The 19814-nt window shown below is 41.6% G+C and overlaps 1 protein-coding gene across 2 annotated transcripts in view; it reads left to right on the top strand.

Moving 5' to 3' along the window:
- Positions 1 to 19814, top strand: part of CTPS2 (CTP synthase 2) — a 721417-nt gene that overhangs the window by 71498 nt on the left and 630105 nt on the right. For both annotated transcript variants that reach the window (XM_053706085.1, XM_053706084.1), the window contains exon 6: positions 13038 to 13121. In XM_053706085.1, coding sequence (XP_053562060.1) covers positions 13038 to 13121 — 84 coding nt within the window. The remainder of the gene's footprint in view (positions 1 to 13037; positions 13122 to 19814) is intronic.

Genomic DNA, 19814 nt, shown 5'->3' with positions numbered 1-19814 from the left:
TGCATATCTACACATTCCTATCCACAAAGATCATCACCAGTTCCTCAGGTTTGCCTTTCTGGACAAGCATTACCAGTTTGTGGCTCTTCCCTTCGAGTTGGCCACGGCGCCAAGAATCTTCACAAAAGTGCTAGGGTCCCTTCTGGCGGTCCTAAGGCTGCGGGGCATAGCAGTGGCGCCTTATCTAGACGACATCCTGATTCAAGCGTCGATTTTCCAACTAGCCAAGTCTCCCACAGACTTAGTGTTGGCCTTTCTAAGATCTCATGGGTGGAAGGTGAACGTAAAAAAGAGTTCTCTTATTCCTCTCACAAGAGTTCCATTTCTGGGAACTCTGATAGATTCGGTGGACATGAAAATTTTTCTGACGGAGGTCAGGAAATCAAAGATTTTAACCACCTGCCGAGCTCTTCATTCCATTCCTCGGCCGTCAGTGGCTCAGTGTATGGAGGTAATCGGACTAATGGTAGCGGCAATGGACATAGTTCCGTTTGCTCGCTTGCATCTCAGACCACTGCAACTATGCATGCTCAAACAGTGGAATGGGGATAATGCAGATTTATCTCCTCAGATAAATCTGGATCAAGAGACCAGAGACTCTCTTCTTTTGTGGTTGTCACAGGATCACCTGTCCCGGGGAATGTTTTTCCGCAGGCCAGCATGGGTTATAGTGACGACGGACGCCAGCCTACTGGGCTGGGGTGCAGTCTGGAATTCCCTGAAAGCACAGGGTTTGTGGACTCAGGAGGAGGCCCTCCTACCGATAAATATTCTGGAATTAAGAGCGATATTCAATGTTCTTCAGGCGTGGCCTCAGCTGGCTTTGGCCGGATTCATCAGATTTCAGTCGGACAACATCACGACTGTAGCTTATATCAATCATCAGGAGAGAACAAGGAGTTGCTTGGCGATGATAGAAGTATCCAGGATAATCCAATGGGCAGAGACTCACTCTTGCCATCTTTCAGCGATCTATATCCCAGGGGTAGATAACTGGGAGGCAGATTTTCTAAGTCGTCACACTTCCATCCAGAGGTGTTTGCTCAACTGGTTCAGCTATGGGGCACACCAGAATTGGATCTGATGGCGTCTCGTCAGAACACCAAACTTCCTTGTTACGGATCCAGGTCCAGGGATCCTCAGGCAGTACTGATAGATGCTCTAGCAGTACCCTGGTCGTTCAACCTGGCTTATGTGTTTCCACCTTTCCCTCTCCTTCCGCGTCTGATTGCCAGAATCAAACAGGAGAGAGCTTCGGTGATTTTGATAGCACCTGCGTGGCCACGCAGGACTTGGTATGCAGACCTGGTGGACATGTCATCTCTACCACCATGGACTCTGCCACTAAGACAGGACCTTCTGATTCAAGGTCCGTTGAATCATCCAAATCTAATTTCTCTGCAACTGACTGCTTGGAGATTGAACGCTTGATTTTATCAAAGCGGGGTTTCTCTGAGTCGGTCATAGATACCTTGATTCAGGCTCGAAAGCCTGTCACCAGGAAAATCTATCATAAGATATGGCGTAAATATCTTTTTTGGTGCGAATCCAAAGGCTACTCATGGAGTAAGATCAGGATTCCTAGGATTTTGTCCTTTCTTCAAGAGGGATTGGAAAAAGGATTGTCAGCTAGTTCCTTAAAAGGACAGGTATCTGCTTTGTCTATTCTATTGCACAAGCGTCTGGCAGATGTCCCAGACGTTCGGGCTTTAGTTAGAATCAAGCCTGTGTTTAAACCTGTTGCTCCGCCATGGAGTCTAAATTTAGTTCTTAATGTTCTTCAGGGGGTTCCGTTTGAACCCATGCATTCCATAGATATTAAGCTTCTATCTTGGAAAGTTCTGTTTCTAGTTGTTATCTCTTCAGCTCAAAGGGTTTCTGAATTATCTGCATTACAATGTGACTCGCCTTATCTTGTTTTCCATGCTGATAAGGTGGTTTTGTGTACCAAACCTGGGTTCCTCCCTAAGGTTGTTACTAACAGGAATATCAATCAGGAGATTGTTGTTCCTTCTCTGTGTCCTAATCCTTCTTCTAAGAAGGAACGTTTATTGCACAACTTGGACTTAGTTCGTGCTTTGAAGTTCTATTTGCAGGCAACCAAAGATTTTTGTCAAACATCTTCTTTGTTTGTTGTCTATTCTGGAAAACGTAGGGGTCAAAAGGCTACGGCTACCTCTCTTTCCTTTTGGCAGACAAGCATCATCCGTTTGGCTTATGAGACTGCTAGACAGCAGCCTCCTGAAAGAATTACTGCTTACTGGCTTCCACATGGGCTTTTAAAAATGATGCTTCTGTTGAACAGATTTGTAAGGCTGCGACTTGGTCTTCGCTTCATACCTTTTCCAAATTTTACAAATTTGATACTTTTGCTTCTTCGGAGGTTATTTTTGGGAGAAAGGTTCTGCAAGCAGTGGTGCCTTCCGTTTAGGCTCCTGTCTTGTCCCTCCCTTCATCCGTGTCCTAAAGCTTTGGTATTGGTATCCCACAAGTAAGGATGAATCCCTGGACTCGGTACATCTTGCAAAAGAAAACAAAGTTTATGCTTACCTGATAAATTTCTTTCTTTTGCGATGTACCGAGTCCACAGCCTGCCCTGTCTATTCAAGACAGATAGTATTTTTATTGAAAACGTCAGTCACCTCTGCACCTTATAGTTTCTCCTTTGTCTTCCTTGGCCTTCGGTCGAATGACCGGGGGGTAGACAAAGGGGGGAGCTATATAGGCAGCTCTGCTGTGGTGCTCTCTTTGCCACTTCCTGTTAGGAAGGATAATATCCCACAAGTAAGGATGAATCCGTGGACATCGCAAAAGAAAGAAATTTATCAGGTAAGCATAAATTTTGTTTTTTTCACTTTTAACCCCTTACACCATGTATGGAATCACCATATAACTGGATTTTTAATGTATTTATAAATAGATATTCCCATATGCAGTATATCTGTATGTGTGTGTGTATATATATATATATATATATATATATATCTTTATAGGTATAGATATATATTGTACAAAAAATCATCAGATATATGTAGATGGCTTTTTTTTTTCATTTTTATGGGGTAATACAAAAACACTCACGCGATATTCTAACTTCGGCTTTTTGCGCTCGTCGGGTTAGTGCAAAAGTAAAAACAGTTTATGTTCAACTCATAATACGAGAGTAACCCGACGCGCACAAAAAGCTTACTTCTAGCACAATTACACTTGAGCGGGTTGTTAATTAGTACTCCATTTATACTCCATTTATAATCTGGCCCAACGTGTTTTATACGATTAAAATTATTAAATTATATTAACCTATTTTTATTAAATTTTTATAAAAAATAATATTGTAATGCAGCTTTAAGTGCACTCTTTCTTTCTATGCTTAATTCACATTAGGGATTGTTTAAGGCAAGATCCCTTAAGAGTTCTAAGTCATAACCATTTATCCCACAAGTATCCCTAGTTTGTATTAATTGTTCAAAAAATAGTCAAGCAAATCTAAATAGATCAGATATTCAGAATGTATTTTCCCAGCAAATTCAATGAAACCCATTTTTTTTTCCATTTATTATTTAGATAGAGCATGCAATTTTAAACAACTTTCTAATTTACTTCTATTATCTAATTTGCTTCATTTTCTTGATATCCTTTGCTGAAAGGTATATCTAAATAGGCTCAGTAGCTGCTGATTGGTGGCTGCACATAGATGCAATGTGTGATTGGCTCACGCATGTGCATTGCTATTTCTTCAACAAAAGACATCTAAAGAATGAAGCAAATTAGATAATAGAAGTAAATTGGAATGTTGTTAAAATTGTATTCTCCATCTGAATCATAAAATAAAAATTTGGGGTTTTATGTCCCTTTAAAGGTTCACATCTTCCCCAATAGGTACAGGGAAGTAAGAAAACATTTTTCAATAATACAATGAACTCATGTTTTAAACTGAACATATTGTTACCTCTTTGTACTTGTTATCTTTATTTTTTTTCCACTTGAAAAATCTGCATTGCTTTGAAATCAAGTACCGTTCTTAAGAGTATTGCAGTCTTTGTGATCAATATTATATGAAGTGGGAATCCAGGTCATTAAAGACTGACTTAAGAAATGCCAGCTGCAGTAGGAGAATAGGAACCTCCACTTTATATACTAATACAAAACTGAAAATCAGTAGTTCTATTTCACATATGATATCTTTAGCATATGTTATGAATAATGATGTATCAGACTTGCATTTTAATTCATTTATCTGCTATATGTTATTTGATATAAATTAGAGTAGGGTTCATAACAAATCAACAAATAAAATTAAGTATTGCGGTCAATGGTGAACTGTGTGTTACCTATAAATGTATATGCATATATATATTTATGTATTTACACATATTAACACATAAATACAGTATATATGTATATAATCATATAATATATATATTTATATTTGCTGCGTGGCTTACTCCCTTTACTGCGCTAGGATCTTTGCCGTGTCTGACGGCATAAGTACGTGGCTCCCATTGGAGCCTATGGAAGCGCTCTCTTGTGAATGCAATGCTTCCATGCAATATGAATGTGAGGTTGCGTTTGCATTGCGGCTAACTTGTAATACCAGCGCACATTTGCATGCGCTGTTATTACAAAGTGGAGCACAAATATCGCTTTTGCGAAAGCGATATTTTGTGCTTCACTTTTAATCTAGCCCTCAGTGTTAATATTATTCTAAAATTTAAATTTATAAATAAATTAGCATACTATTCCCATGCTTATCTTTGCTTTGAATACATCATTATATCTAGCATTTATTTACCTTTTAATGTCCCTTTAAATGGTTATGAAACCCATATGATTTCTTTCATAATTAATATAGCATACAATTTTCCAATATAAATCTATTATTAAATTTGCTTCATTCTCTTGGTATCCTTTGCATTACTGGGAGCTTGCTGAATAATCAGGTGAGACAACGACAAGAGGCATATATGTGCAGCCAGCAATCAGCAGTTAGCTCCCAGTAGTGCAATGTTGCTCTTAACCCTACCTAGGGATGCTTTTCAACAAAAGACACTAAAAGAACAACACAAACTGAGAAATGTTAAAATAACCTATGTCAAAATTACCATAAATGCCAATAAATAATGTAAACTACAGCACTGATAACCTAATATACCAAACACACCACAATAAAATACTTGCACTGTGTATTATAAAGTTTAGATATAACGCATATACTGTAGTTAACAGTAGCTATATATATATAAAAAAGAGGTTGACAAAAGCAAGTTGGCCTCTTACACTAAACTGTAGTAAAGTAACATTTCCAAAGACCTTTCTACATCTTCTCTGTGCCCCTACAACATCAAATGCTGCTCTGATGCGTAGCTGTGACACTTTATATGTATTTTTAAATATTTAACAGATTTCCAGAATGTGCTGTAAGCATGTGACTTCTGTAAAGAAACACGTCATTCATGACCCTAGTTAATGGGCATCTCAGACACTTCATCTTTTTCAACTTGTCTGGTGTAGAGAACATTTCTGAGGTGTTTTTACAGCACTTATTGTAAAAGGATATACAACGCCTGATTTAAAAGGGCAGACTTTCTTCATTCCAAGCCTCTAGATACTTCCTTATTGCTTTTGACATCATTGCACCAATTACTAATGTCGGATAGAAAAACAAAAGGAACTTCTTGTCGCATCTCATTTACACCCTAAAAACCAGCGCGGTAGGGAGAGGGGCATCTCAGATTGGTCTTCCACTTTACTGGTGTGAAAGACATATCTAAGATATCCCATATTATTTACATGCCTTATACAGAGGACATGACTGAGTTATACCTCAGCATTTACCTGCATCACCAGTTGTCTGTGATGCAGAGACTTTATTACAGTTTATATTATATGTCACAAGCAGTAAGGCAGAGGCACTTTCTCCAACATTGGTGTGTCCGGTCCACGGCGTCATCCTTACTTCCATTTATATGCCCCTGGTGTCCAGTTCATATGTTTATGAGGTAAAGGCTAAGGTATGGTCTCTGAAAGAGGGCCTCTTAGTACTACAAGCTGTAAGAAAACAGAATTTATGCTTACCTGATAAATTACTTTCTCCAACGGTGTGTCCGGTCCACGGCGTCATCCTTACTTGTGGGAATATCTCTTCCCCAACAGGAAATGGCAAAGAGTCCCAGCAAAGCTGGCCATATAGTCCCTCCTAGGCTCCGCCCACCCCAGTCATTCTCTTTGCCGTTGCACAGGCAACATCTCCACGGAGATGGTTAAGAGTTTGTGGTGTTTAGTTGTAGTTTTTTATTCTACTATCAAGAGTTTGTTATTTTAAAATAGTGCTGGTATGTACTATTTACTCTGAAACAGAAAGAGATGAAGAATTCTGTTTGTGAGAGGAAGATGATTTTAGCAGACAGTAACTAAAATCCTTTGCTGTTTCCACATAGGACTGTTGAGATGAAGTAACTTCAGTTGGGGGAAACAGTTAGCAGACTTTTCTGCTTAAGGTATGACTAGCCAGATTTCTAACAAGACTGTGTAATGCTGGAAGCCTGTCATTTCCCCTCAAGGGGACCGGTAAGCCATTTTCTTAGTCTCAAGCAGAATAAAGGGCTTAATATGGGCTATAAAACTGGTAGACACTTTTATGGGCAAAATCGATTGCTTTATTTGGGCATTTTATACATGTTTATGCTGGTATTTCACACTTATAAACTTGGGGAACGTTTTTTAACGTCAGGCACTATGTTAGACACCTTTCCAGTCAGGAAGGGCCTTCCCAGTTGTAGGCTGAGCCTCATTTTCGCGCCATTACTGCGCAGTTGTTTTTGAGAGCAAGACATGCAGATGCATGTGTGAGGACCTGAAAATAGTTGGAAAAGTTCCTAGAAGGCGTCATTTGGTATCGTATTCCCCTCTGGGCTTGGTAGAGTCGCAGCAAAGGCTGTAGCTGGGACTGTAGAGGGGTTAAAACTGTAACCGGCTCCGGTTTCGTTATTTTAAGGGTTAAAGCTCTGAAAATTGGTGTGCAATACTTTTAATGCTTTAAGACACTGTGGTGAAATTTTGGTAAATTTTGAACAATTGCTTCATATTTTTTCACATATTCAGTAATAAAGTGTGCTCTGTATAAAATTTAAAGAGACAGTAACGGTTTTGTTTTAAAACGGTTTTTGTGTTTTACTGACAAGTTTAAGCCTGTTTAACATGTCTGTGCCTTCAGATAAGCTATGTTCTATATGTATGAAAGTCAATGTGTCTCCCCCTTCTAAATTATGTGATAATTGTGCCAAAGCGTCCAAACAAATTAAGGACAGTACTTTCACAGATAATGAAGTTGCCCAAGATGATTCTTCAGATGAAGGGAGTAGACATGGTTCTACATCATCTCCTTCTGTGTCTACACCAGTTTTGCCCACGCAGGAGGCCCCTAGTACTTCTAGCGCGCCAATGCTTATTACCATGCAACAATTGACGGCTGTAATGGATAATTCCATAGCAAATATTTTATCCAAAATGCCTGCATATCAGAGAAAGCGCGATTGCTCTGTTTTAAACACTGAAGAGCAGGAGGGCGCTGATGATAATTGTTCTGTCATACCCTCACACCAATCTGAAGGGGCCATGAGGGAGGTTTTGTCAGATGGGGAAATTTCAGATTCAGGAAAAATTTCCCAACAGGCTGAACCTGATGTTGTGACATTTAAATTTAAATTAGAACATCTCCGCGCACTGCTTAAGGAGGTGTTATCTACTCTGGATGATTGTGACAACCTTGTCATTCCAGAAAAATTATGCAAGATGGGCAAGTTCCTAGAGGTTTTCGTGCACCCCGACGCTTTTCCTATACCCAAGCGGGTGGCGGATATAGTGAATAAGGAATGGGAGAAGCCCGGCATACCTTTTGTTCCCCCTCCTATATTTAAGAAATTATTTCCTATGGTCGACCCCAGAAAGGACTTATGGCAGACAGTCCCTAAGGTTGAGGGGGCAGTTTCTACTCTAAACAAGCGCACTACTATTCCTATCGAGGATAATTGTGCTTTCAAAGATCCTATGGATAAAAAATTGGAGGGTTTGCTTAAAAAGATTTTTGTACAGCAAGGTTACCTTCTTCAACCCATTTCGTGCATTGTTCCTGTCACTACAGCAGCGTGGTGTAGAGAGACTCCATATGAGGAGGTTATGGACAGAGTTCACGCACTTAAGTTGGCTAACTCTTTTATTTTAGATGCCGCTTTGCAAATAGCTAGATTAGCGGCGAAAAATTCAGGGTTTGCAATTGTGGCGCGCAGAGCGCTTTGGCTAAAGTCTTGGTCAGCGGATGTATCATCCAAGACAAAGTTGCTTAATATCCCCTTCAAGGGTAAAACTCTCTTTGGGCCAGAATTGAAAGAGATTATCTCAGACATCACTGGGGGAAAGGGCCACGCCCTTCCACAAGATAGGCCCTTCAAAGCCAAGAATAAGTCTAATTTTCGTTTCTTTCGTAATTTCAGGAACGGACCGGGCTCTAATTCTGCATCCTCTAAGCAAGAGGGTAATACCTCACAGACCAAACCAGCCTGGAAACCGATGCAAGGCTGGAACAAGGGTAAGCAGGCCAAGAAGCCTGCCGCTGCTAACAAAACAGCATGGAGGAGTAGCCCCCGATCCGGGACCGGATCTAGTGGGGGGCAGACTCTCTCTCTTTGCTCAGGCTTGGGCAAGAGATGTTCAGGATCCCTGGACGCTAGAAATAGTTTCTCAGGGTTATCTTCTGGAATTCAAGGAACTACCCCCAAGGGGAAGGTTCCACATGTCTCACTTATCCTCAAACCAAATAAAGAGACAGGCATTCTTACATTGTGTAGAAGACCTGTTAAAGATGGGAGTGATACACCCAGTTCCAACGGCGGAACAAGGAATGGATTTTTACTCAAATCTGTTTGTAGTTACCAAAAAAGAGGGAACTTTCAGACCAATCCTGGATTTAAAGATCCTAAACAAATTTCTCAGAGTACCATCGTTCAAGATGGAAACCATTCGAACGATTCTACCCACAATTCAGGAAGGTCAATTTATGACTACCGTGAATCTAAAGGATGCGTATCTACATATCCCTATCCACAAAGAACATCATCAGTTCCTAAGGTTCGCCTTTCTGGACAAACATTACCAGTTTGTGGCCCTCCCATTCAGGTTAGCCACTGCTCCAAGGATTTTCACAAAGGTACTCTGATCCCTTCTAGCGGTTCTAAGACCAAGGGGCATTGCAGTAGTACCGTACTTGGACGACATTCTAGTACAAGCGTCATCTCTTTCAAAGGCAAAGGCTCACTCAGACATCGTTCTGGCCTTTCTCAGATCTCACGGATGGAAGGTGAACATAGAAAAAAGTTCCCTGTCTCCGTCGACAAGAGTTCCCTTCTTGGGAACAATAATAGATTCCTTAGAAATGAGGATTTTCTTGACAGAAGTCAGAAAGTCAAAACTTCTAAACGCTTGTCAAGTTCTTCATTCTATTCCTCGTCCTTCCGTAGCTCAGTGCATGGAAGTAGTAGGATTGATGGTTGCAGCAATGGACATAGTTCCTTTTGCGCGAATTCATCTAAGACCATTACAACTGTGCATGCTGAAACAGTGGAATGGGGACTATACAGACTTGTCTCCAGTGATTCAAGTAGCTCAGACGACCAGAGACTCACTCCGTTGGTGGCTAACCCAGGATCACCTATCCCAGGGAATGAGCTTCCGCAGTCCAGAGTGGGTCATCGTCACGACCGACGCCAGCCTAGTGGGCTGGGGCGCGGTCTGGGAATCCCTGAAAGCTCAGGGACTGTGGTCTCGGGAAGAGTCTCTTCTCCCGATAAACATTCTGGAACTAAGAGCGATATTCAATGCTCTCAGGGCTTGGCCTCAGCTAGCAAAGGCCAGATTCATAAGATTCCAATCAGACAACATGACGACTGTTGTGTATCTCAATCATCAGGGGGGAACAAGGAGTTCCCTGGCGATGAAAGAAGTGACCAAAATCATACAATGGGCGGAGAATCACTCCTGCCACCTATCTGCGATCCACATTCCAGGTGTGGAAAACTGGGAAGCGGATTATTTGAGTCGTCAGACATTCCATCCGGGGGAGTGGGAACTCCACCCGGAGATCTTTGCCCAGTTGACGCAACTATGGGGCATTCCAGATATGGATCTGATGGCGTCCCGTCAGAACTTCAAGGTTCCTTGCTACGGGTCCAGATCCAGGGATCCCAAGGCGACTCTAGTGGATGCACTAGTAGCGCCTTGGACCTTCAACCTAGCTTATGTGTTTCCACCGTTTCCTCTCATTCCCAGGCTGGTAGCCAGGATCAAACAGGAGAGGGCCTCGGTGATCTTGATAGCTCCTGCGTGGCCACGCAGGACTTGGTATGCAGACCTGGTGAATATGTCATCGGTTCCACCATGGAAGCTACCTTTGAGACAGGACCTTCTTGTTCAGGGTCCATTCGAACATCCAAATCTGGTCTCCCTCCAGCTGACGGCTTGGAGATTGAACGCTTGATTCTATCAAGGCGTGGGTTTTCAGATAAAGGATCATCTGCAAGTTCTCTAAAGGGACAGATTTCTGCTTTATCTGTCCTACTGCACAAACGACTGGCAGTTGTGCCAGATGTTCAAGCATTTGTTCAGGCTTTGGTTCGGATCAAGCCTGTTTACAGACCTTTGACTCCTCCCTGGAGTTTAAATCTAGTTCTTTCAGTTCTTCAAGGGGTTCCGTTTGAACCTTTACATTCCGTAGATATTAAGTTGTTATCTTGGAAAGTTTTGTTTTTGGTTGCTATTTCTTCTGCTAGAAGAGTTTCTGAGTTATCTGCTCTACAATGTACTCCACCCTATCTGGTGTTCCATTCAGATAAGGTTGTTTTGCGTACTAAGCCTGGTTTTCTACCAAAGGTTGTTTCCAACAAAAATATTAATCAGGAGATAGTTGTACCTTCTTTGTGTCCGAATCCAGTTTCAAAGAAGGAACGTTTGCTACACAATTTAGATGTAGTCCGTGCTCTAAAATTCTACTTAGAAGCTACGAAAGACTTCAGACAAACTTCTTCTCTGTTTGTCGTCTATTCTGGTAAAAGGAGAGGTCAAAAAGCAACTTCTACCTCTCTTTCTTTTTGGCTTAAAAGCATCATCCGATTGGCTTATGAGACTGCCGGACGGCAGCCTCCTGAAAGAATCACAGCTCACTCCACTAGGGCTATAGCTTCCACATGGGCCTTCAAGAACGAGGCTTCTGTTGATCAGATATGTAAGGCAGCGACTTGGTCTTCACTGCACACTTTTGCCAAATTTTACAAATTTGATACTTTTGCTTCTTCGGAAGCTATTTTTTGGAGAAAGGTTTTGCAAGCCGTGGTGCCTTCCATTTAGGTGACCTGATTTGCTCCCTCCCTTCATCCGTGTCCTAAAGCTTTGGTATTGGTTCCCGCAAGTAAGGATGACGCCGTGGACCGGACACACCAATGTTGGAGAAAACAGAATTTATGCTTACCTGATAAATTACTTTCTCCAACGGTGTGTCCGGTCCACGGCCCGCCCTGGTTTTTTAATCAGGTCTGATGTATTATTTACTCTAACTACAGTCGCCACGACACCATATGGTTTCTCCTATATTTTCCTCCTGTCCGTCGGTCGAATGACTGGGGTGGGCGGAGCCTAGGAGGGACTATATGGCCAGCTTTGCTGGGACTCTTTGCCATTTCCTGTTGGGGAAGAGATATTCCCACAAGTAAGGATGACGCCGTGGACCGGACACACCGTTGGAGAAAGTAATTTATCAGGTAAGCATAAATTCTGTTTTCTTACAGCTTGTAGTACTAAGAGGCCCTCTTCCAGAGACCATACCTTAGCCTTTACCTCTTAAACATATGAACTGGACACCAGGGGCATATAAATGGAGGGTGTTGGAGCATTACAGATACCATAACCCCCTTCTATTTGTTTTACTTAGGGTGGAAGGAGACCCCTCATTTGAAAGAGGGAAATTATATGTAAGGTTGCCCTTCTAGCACCCTTCCTTACAATGGTGGTGTCTCATGCCTCTGTCTATGGTATGTGACAGTAGATGATCTGTAACAAAAAACAGTAACAGCATTTACAAGCAGTGAGGGAGTGTCACACCACAGCAAGACGAAGCAAATTGAAATAATTTACTTGCAGATTCTAGGTGTGTATATTTATATATGTTGTGTACATATCCTAGATTGTTTTTGTTAAATTGAGCTTGGTTTGTATGGGTTGCACTTTAAAAAGGACAGGGTTGGTTTGGCCAGAGCAAGCTTTAATAGGGGAAGGTATTACAGGATCAGAGTTATCTAGAGGGGAACTTATACAGTGAGCTCTGCTGCAAATGACATATTGGGGCAGAGAGCAGGACAATTGGGCTAATTTTGTTCTATATTAGGGATCTCTCAGGCTGGAACTGTCAGACAACATATTTGACTGTTGGGCTTATGAATTTCAACACATTATTTATTTTGCTTTGAATTTTACCACCATAAATATTAATTCAGAGGGTTTATGGAGATCTCTTTACGATTAAAAGATTAGTTTTGTATAGAATATTCAAAACATAATAAGTGTTAGATCATTTTTTACAAGGCTTGATGTATTGTGCATATATAATAAATATGAATCCCGTGTACAACGTGCTATAACCAAGCTGTACAGAACAGAATATAGCGTTTAAATGAGCAGGGAAAATCACTTTGTCGTGTCTGGTTCTGTGCAAAAATTGAATATTCACCTCTATTAATAAACATTGCGGATACTAAAGTACTGTTAGTAAGGAGTGTGAAATGTGGGAAATCCCCATTCCTTGAATAAAACAAGTATTGTAAAATAAAAGATAATATCATGCAGTGTTCTCTTACTTCCCCAGTATATATATATATATATATATATATATATATATATATATATATATATATATATATATATATATATACAGTATACATAACAACTGTATGGTGTAACATTGTTTGTATTAATTGGTTGCATTTACTTTTATTTAGCCAACTGCTACAGGTGAACAGAAAACAAAACCAACACAGAATAGCGTTCGTGCACTAAGAGGTCTTGGCTTATCTCCTGACTTGGTAAGTTCATACATCACTAATATTACATGTGAAATCTAGGTGAAAAAAAAAACACTTTCTCATCATACTCTATGTTTGAAATTTCAGTTACCAAAATGTCTACAGTGTAAAAATGTTAATGCTATCATGGGTTGGCAATGTAGGCAAGGTAGTGGGATCAAAAGTGGCGAATAACATTTTGAGCCCTGTGTGTGTGTGTATATACATATATATAATAAAGCAAACAAGTCAGAGAATTACTATTCTATAGCATAAGGCATTCAACCTTACACAGGTAGTTCTCCAGAGCAGGTATATGCCCACCAGTAACACAGGCAGGTCAGGCTATCCAATAGTAAGTCAGCATAGTCTATATCAGTCAGAATAGGGCATTAGGGCAGTATTCTGTCTACGATTAAGGCTCCCAAGGAGCTGAAACGCGTCAGACGCCCACCCCAGCCCCTTTTCTGCTGCCTATCATAGCCATTTGCCCAGTAATAATAATCTTAGAAGCTTTTATACTGTATTTGTCATATATAGTTAGTGTGCAAAAAAGATGATTATATACAGCGCTCTCAAGGGGGTGATAGTATGATAGTATGCCGAAAGCCAGAGGAATATAGTTAATAGTGGAAATTCAGGAGAAAAAAAAAGACAAAACAACATCATAGTGTAATATTGTCACTGCTGTGATAATGGGATGTGAGGTTAATTTCTCTCACCTAATTCAACCTCAACAGTATGAGGTATATAATGTGCACGTATGGGATATATAATCCCCATGTGGTAAAGTTGTATCAACTGCAATCCAGATATAAGTAATGCTTAAGAGCAAAAATTCCAAAAAACACTTTATTAACACTCGTTAAAAGCAACAGATGCTTAAAATTAATTAAAATTAAAAGTCTGTGTAAAAGTCCAGGTGGACTCAATGCGAATTGGTTCAGTAAAAAACAATAAAAAGTAAATCTGCTTCCACACTGACTTTTCAGAAAAGTAACGTTTAAGATTAATTTAAAGAAGAGACAAAACAATAGTCTTTCTTCTGTTATGTGTGATCAGTCCACGGGTCATCATTACTTCTGGGATATTATCTGCTCCCCTACAGGAAGTGCAAGAGGATTCACCCAGCAGAGTTGCTATATAGCTCCTCCCCTCTACGTCACCCCCAGTCATTCTCTTGCACCCAAAGACTAGATAGGAGGTGTGAGAGGACTATGGTGATTATACTTAGTTTTTATAACTTCAATCAAAAGTTTGTTATTTTACAATAGCACCGGAGCGTGTTATTACTTCTCTGGCAGAGTTTGAAGAAGAATCTACCAGAGTTTTTCTTATGATTTTAACCGGAGTAGTTAAGATCATATTGCTGTTTCTCGGCCATCTGAGGGAGGTAAAAGCTTCAGATCAGGGGACAGCGGGCAGTTGAATCTGCATTGAGGTATGTAGCAGTTTTTATTTTCTGAATGGAATTGATGAGAAAATCCTGCCATACCGTTATAATGACATGCATGTATACTCTACACTTCAGTATTCTGGGGATGGTATTTCACCGGAATTACTCTGTAAAAATACATTAAACCTTTTAATAGGTATTTAATTCATGTTAAACGTTTTTGCTGGAATGTAGAATCGTTTGCATTTCTGAGGTACTGAGTGAATAAATATTTGGGCATTATTTTTCCACTTGGCAGTTTACTTGTTTTGATTATGACAGTTTCGTTTCTCTCTCACTGCTGTGTGTGAGGGGGAGGGGCCGTTTTTGGCGCTCTTTGCTACGCATCAAAAATTTCCAGTCAGTTACTCTTGTATTTTCTGCATGATCCGGTTCATCTCTAACAGAACTCAGGGGTCTTCAAACTTCTTTGAAGGGAGGTAGTTTCTCTCAGCAGAGCTGTGAGACTTATGTAGTGGCTGTGTTTTAAAACGTTGCTCTATGATTTTTATGTTTAAAATTTAATTAGTGTTACTTTACTAATGGGAACAAACCTTTGCTAACAAGTTGTGTTGTTTTTAAAGAGTGATGCTATAACTGTTTTTCAGTTCATTATTTCAACTGTCATTTAATCGTTTAGTGCTTCTTTGAGGCACAGTACGTTTTTGTTAACTAAGATTGTAACCAAGTTGCATGTTTATTGCTAGTGTGTTAAACATGTCTGATTCAGAGGAAGATACCTGTGTCATTTGTTCCAATGCCAAGGTGGAGCCCAATAGAAATTTATGTACTAACTGTATTGATGCTACTTTAAATAAAAGCCAATCTGTACAAATTGAACAAATTTCACCAAACAGCGAGGGGAGAGTTATGCCGTCTAACTCGCCTCACGTGTCAGTACCTGCGTCTCCCGCCCGGGAGGTGCGTGATATTATGGCGCCTAGTACATCTGGGCCGCCATTACAGATAACATTACAAGATATGGCTACTGTTATGACTGAAGTTTTGGCTAAATTACCAGAACTAAGAGGCAAGCGTGATCACTCTGGGGTGAGAACAGAGTGCGCTGATAATTCTAGGGCCATGTCTGATACTGCGTCACAGCTTGCAGAGCATGAGGACGGAGAGCTTCATTCTGTAGGTGACGGTTCTGATCCAAGCAGATTGGATTCAGATATTTCAAATTTTAAATTTAAATTGGAAAACCTCCGTGTATTACTAGGGGAGGTCTTAGCGGCTCTTAACGATTGTAACACTGTTGCAATACCAGAGAAAATGTGTAGGTTGGATAAATACTTTGCGGGTACCGGCGAGTACTGACGTTTTTCCTATACCTAAGAGATTAACTGAAATTGTTACTAAGGAGTGGGATAGACCCGGTGTGCCGTTCTCACCCCCTCCAATATTTAGAAAGATGTTTCCAATAGACGCCACCACACGGGACTTATGGCAAACGGTCCCTAAGGTGGAGGGAGCAGTTTCTACTTTAGCTAAGCGCACCACTATCCCGGTGGAGGATAGCTGTGCTTTTTCAGATCCTATGGATAAAAAATTAGAGGGTTACCTTAAGAAAATGTTTGTTCAACAAGGTTTTATATTGCAACCCCTTGCATGCATCGCGCCGATTACGGCTGCGGCAGCATTTTGGATTGAGTCTCTGGAAGAGAACCTTAGTTCCGCTACGCTGGACGACATTACGGACAGGCTTAGAGTCCTTAAACTAGCTAATTCATTCATTTCGGAGGCCGTAGTACATTTAACCAAACTTACGGCTAAGAATTCAGGATTCGCCATTCAGGCACGTAGGGCGCTGTGGCTAAAATCCTGGTCGGCTGATGTAACTTCTAAGTCCAAATTACTTAATATACCTTTCAAGGGGCAAACTTTATTTGGGCCCGGTTTGAAAGAGATTATCGCTGACATTACAGGAGGTAAGGGCCACGCTCTGCCTCAAGACAAAGCCAAAGCTAAGGCTAGACAGTCTAATTTTCGTCCCTTTCGGAATTTCAAAGCAGGTGCAGCATCAACTTCCACTGCACCAAAACAGGAAGGAGCTGTTGCTCGTTACAGACAAGGCTGGAAACCTAACCAGTCCTGGAATAAGGGCAAGCAGGCCAGAAAACCTGCTGCTGCCCCTAAGACAGCATGAACCGAGGGCCCCCGATCCGGGACCGGATCTAGTGGGGGGCAGACTCTCTCTCTTCGCCCAGGCTTGGGCAAGAGATGTCCAGGATCCCTGGGCGCTAGAGATCATATCTCAGGGATACCTTCTAGACTTCAAATTATCTCCCCCAAGAGGGAGATTTCATCTGTCAAGGTTGTCAACAAACCAAATAAAGAAAGACGCGTTTCTACGCTGTGTACAAGATCTATTATTAATGGGAGTGATCCATCCGGTTCCGCGGTCGGAACAAGGACAAGGGTTTTACTCAAACCTGTTTGTGGTTCCCAAAAAAGAGGGAACTTTCAGGCCAATCTTGGATTTAAAGATCCTAAACAAATTCCTAAGAGTTCCATCGTTCAAAATGGAAACTATTCGGACAATCTTACCCATGATCCAAAAGGGTCAGTACATGACCACAGTGGATTTAAAGGATGCTTACCTTCACATACCGATTCACAAAGATCATTACCGGTATCTAAGGTTTGCCTTCTTAGACAGGCATTACCAGTTTGTAGCCCTTCCATTCGGATTGGCTACGGCTCCAAGAATCTTCACAAAGGTTCTGGGTGCCCTTCTAGCGGTTCTGAGACCGCGAGGAATTTCGGTAGCTCCGTACCTAGACGACATTCTGATACAAGCTTCAAGCTTTCAAACTGCCAAGTCTCATACAGAGTTAGTTCTGGCATTTCTAAGGTCGCATGGATGGAAAGTGAACGAAAAGAAGAGTTCTCTCTTGCCTCTCACAAGAGTTCCATTCTTGGGGACTCTTATAGATTCTGTAGAAATGAAGATTTATCTGACAGAAGACAGATTAACAAAGCTTCTAAATGCATGCCGTGTCCTTCATTCCATTCAACTCCCGTCAGTAGCTCAATGCATGGAGGTGATCGGCTTAATGGTAGCAGCAATGGACATAGTTCCCTTTGCACGCCTACATCTCAGACCGCTGCAATTGTGCATGCTGAGTCAGTGGAATGGGGATTACTCAGATTTGTCCCCCACTCTGAATCTGGATCAAGAGACCAGAAACTCTCTTCTATGGTGGCTTTCTCGACCACATCTGTCCAGGGGGATGCCGTTCAGCAGGCCGGACTGGACAATTGTAACAACAGACGCCAGCCTTCTAGGTTGGGGCGCTGTCTGGAATTCTCTGAAGGCTCAGGGACTATGGAGTCAGGAGGAAAGTCTCCTGCCAATAAACATTCTGGAATTGAGAGCAGTTCTCAATGCCCTTCTAGCTTGGCCCCAGTTAAAGACTCGGGGGTTCATCAGGTTTCAGTCGGACAACATCACGACTGTGGCTTACATCAACCATCAGGGAGGGACAAGAAGCTCCCTAGCAATGATAGAAGTATCAAAGATAATTCGCTGGGCAGAGTCTCACTCTTGCCACCTGTCAGCAATCCACATCCCGGGAGTGGAGAACTGGGAGGCGGATTTCTTGAGTCGTCAGACTCTTCATCCGGGGGAGTGGGAACTTCATCCGGAGGTCTTTGCCCAAATACTTCGACGTTGGGGCAAACCAGAGATAGATCTCATGGCGTCTCGCCAGAACGCCAAACTTCCTCGCTACGGATCCAGATCCAGGGATCCGGGAGCGGTTCTGATAGATGCTTTGACAGCACCTTGGAACTTCAGGATGGCTTATGTGTTTCCACCCTTCCCGCTGCTTCCTCGATTGATTGCCAAGATCAAACAGGAGAGAGCATCAGTGATTCTAATAGCGCCTGCATGGCCGCGCAGGACTTGGTATGCAGATCTAGTGGACATGTCATCCTGTCCGCCTTGGTCTCTACCTCTAAGACAGGACCTTCTGATTCAGGGTCCATTCAAACATCAAAGTCTAACTTCTCTGAAGCTGACTGCTTGGAAATTGAACGCTTGATTTTATCAAAACGTGGTTTTTCTGAGTCGGTTATTGATACCCTGATACAGGCTAGGAAGCCTGTTACCAGAAAGATTTACCATAAAATATGGCGTAAATACCTATACTGGTGTGAATCCAAAGATTACTCCTGGAGTAAGGTTAGGATTCCTAGGATATTGTCTTTTCTACAAGAAGGTTTAGAAAAGGGTTTATCGGCTAGCTCATTAAAGGGACAGATCTCAGCTCTGTCCATCTTGTTACACAGGCGTCTGTCAGAAAATTCAGACATCCAGGCCTTTTGTCAGGCTTTAGCTAGGATCAAGCCTGTGTTTAAAGCTGTTGCTCCGCCATGGAGTTTAAACTTAGTTCTTAACGTTTTACAGGGTGTTCCGTTTGAACCCCTTCATTCCATTGATATAAAATTGTTATCTTGGAAAGTTCTATTTTTAATGGCTATTTCCTCGGCTCGAAGAGTCTCTGAGTTATCAGCCCTACATTGTGATTCTCCTTATCTGATCTTTCACTCAGACAAGGTAGTTCTGCGTACTAAACCTGGTTTCTTACCTAAGGTTGTCTCTAACAGGAATATCAATCAAGAGATTGTTGTTCCATCCTTGTGTCCAAATCCTTCTTCTAAGAAGGAACGTCTTCTACACAATCTGGATGTAGTTCGTGCCCTCAAGTTCTACTTGCAGGCAACTAAAGATTTTCGCCAAACTTCTTCCCTGTTTGTCGTTTATTCTGGGCAGAGGAGAGGTCAAAAAGCTTCTGCTACCTCTCTCTCTTTTTGGCTTCGTAGCATAATACGTTTAGCCTATGAGACTGCTGGACAGCAGCCTCCTGAAAGAATTACAGCTCATTCCACTAGAGCTGTGGCTTCCACTTGGGCCTTTAAGAATGAGGCCTCTGTTGAACAGATTTGCAAGGCTGCAACTTGGTCTTCGCTTCATACTTTTTCCAAATTTTACAAATTTGACACTTTTGCTTCTTCGGAGGCTATTTTTGGGAGAAAGGTTCTTCAGGCAGTGGTTCCTTCTGTATAATGAGCCTGCCTATCCCTCCCGTCATCCGTGTACTTTTGCTTTGGTATTGGTATCCCAGAAGTAATGATGACCCGTGGACTGATCACACATAACAGAAGAAAACATAATTTATGCTTACCTGATAAATTCCTTTCTTCTGTTGTGTGATCAGTCCACGGCCCGCCCTGTTTTTTAAGGCAGGTAAATATTTTTTAAATTATAATTC

This window comes from Bombina bombina, chromosome 3 (assembly GCF_027579735.1).
Source record: "Bombina bombina isolate aBomBom1 chromosome 3, aBomBom1.pri, whole genome shotgun sequence".
NCBI lineage: Eukaryota > Metazoa > Chordata > Amphibia > Anura > Bombinatoridae > Bombina > Bombina bombina.
The sequence above is the reverse complement of the archived record's forward strand: the minus strand, read 5'-3'. Positions and strand labels throughout refer to the sequence as shown.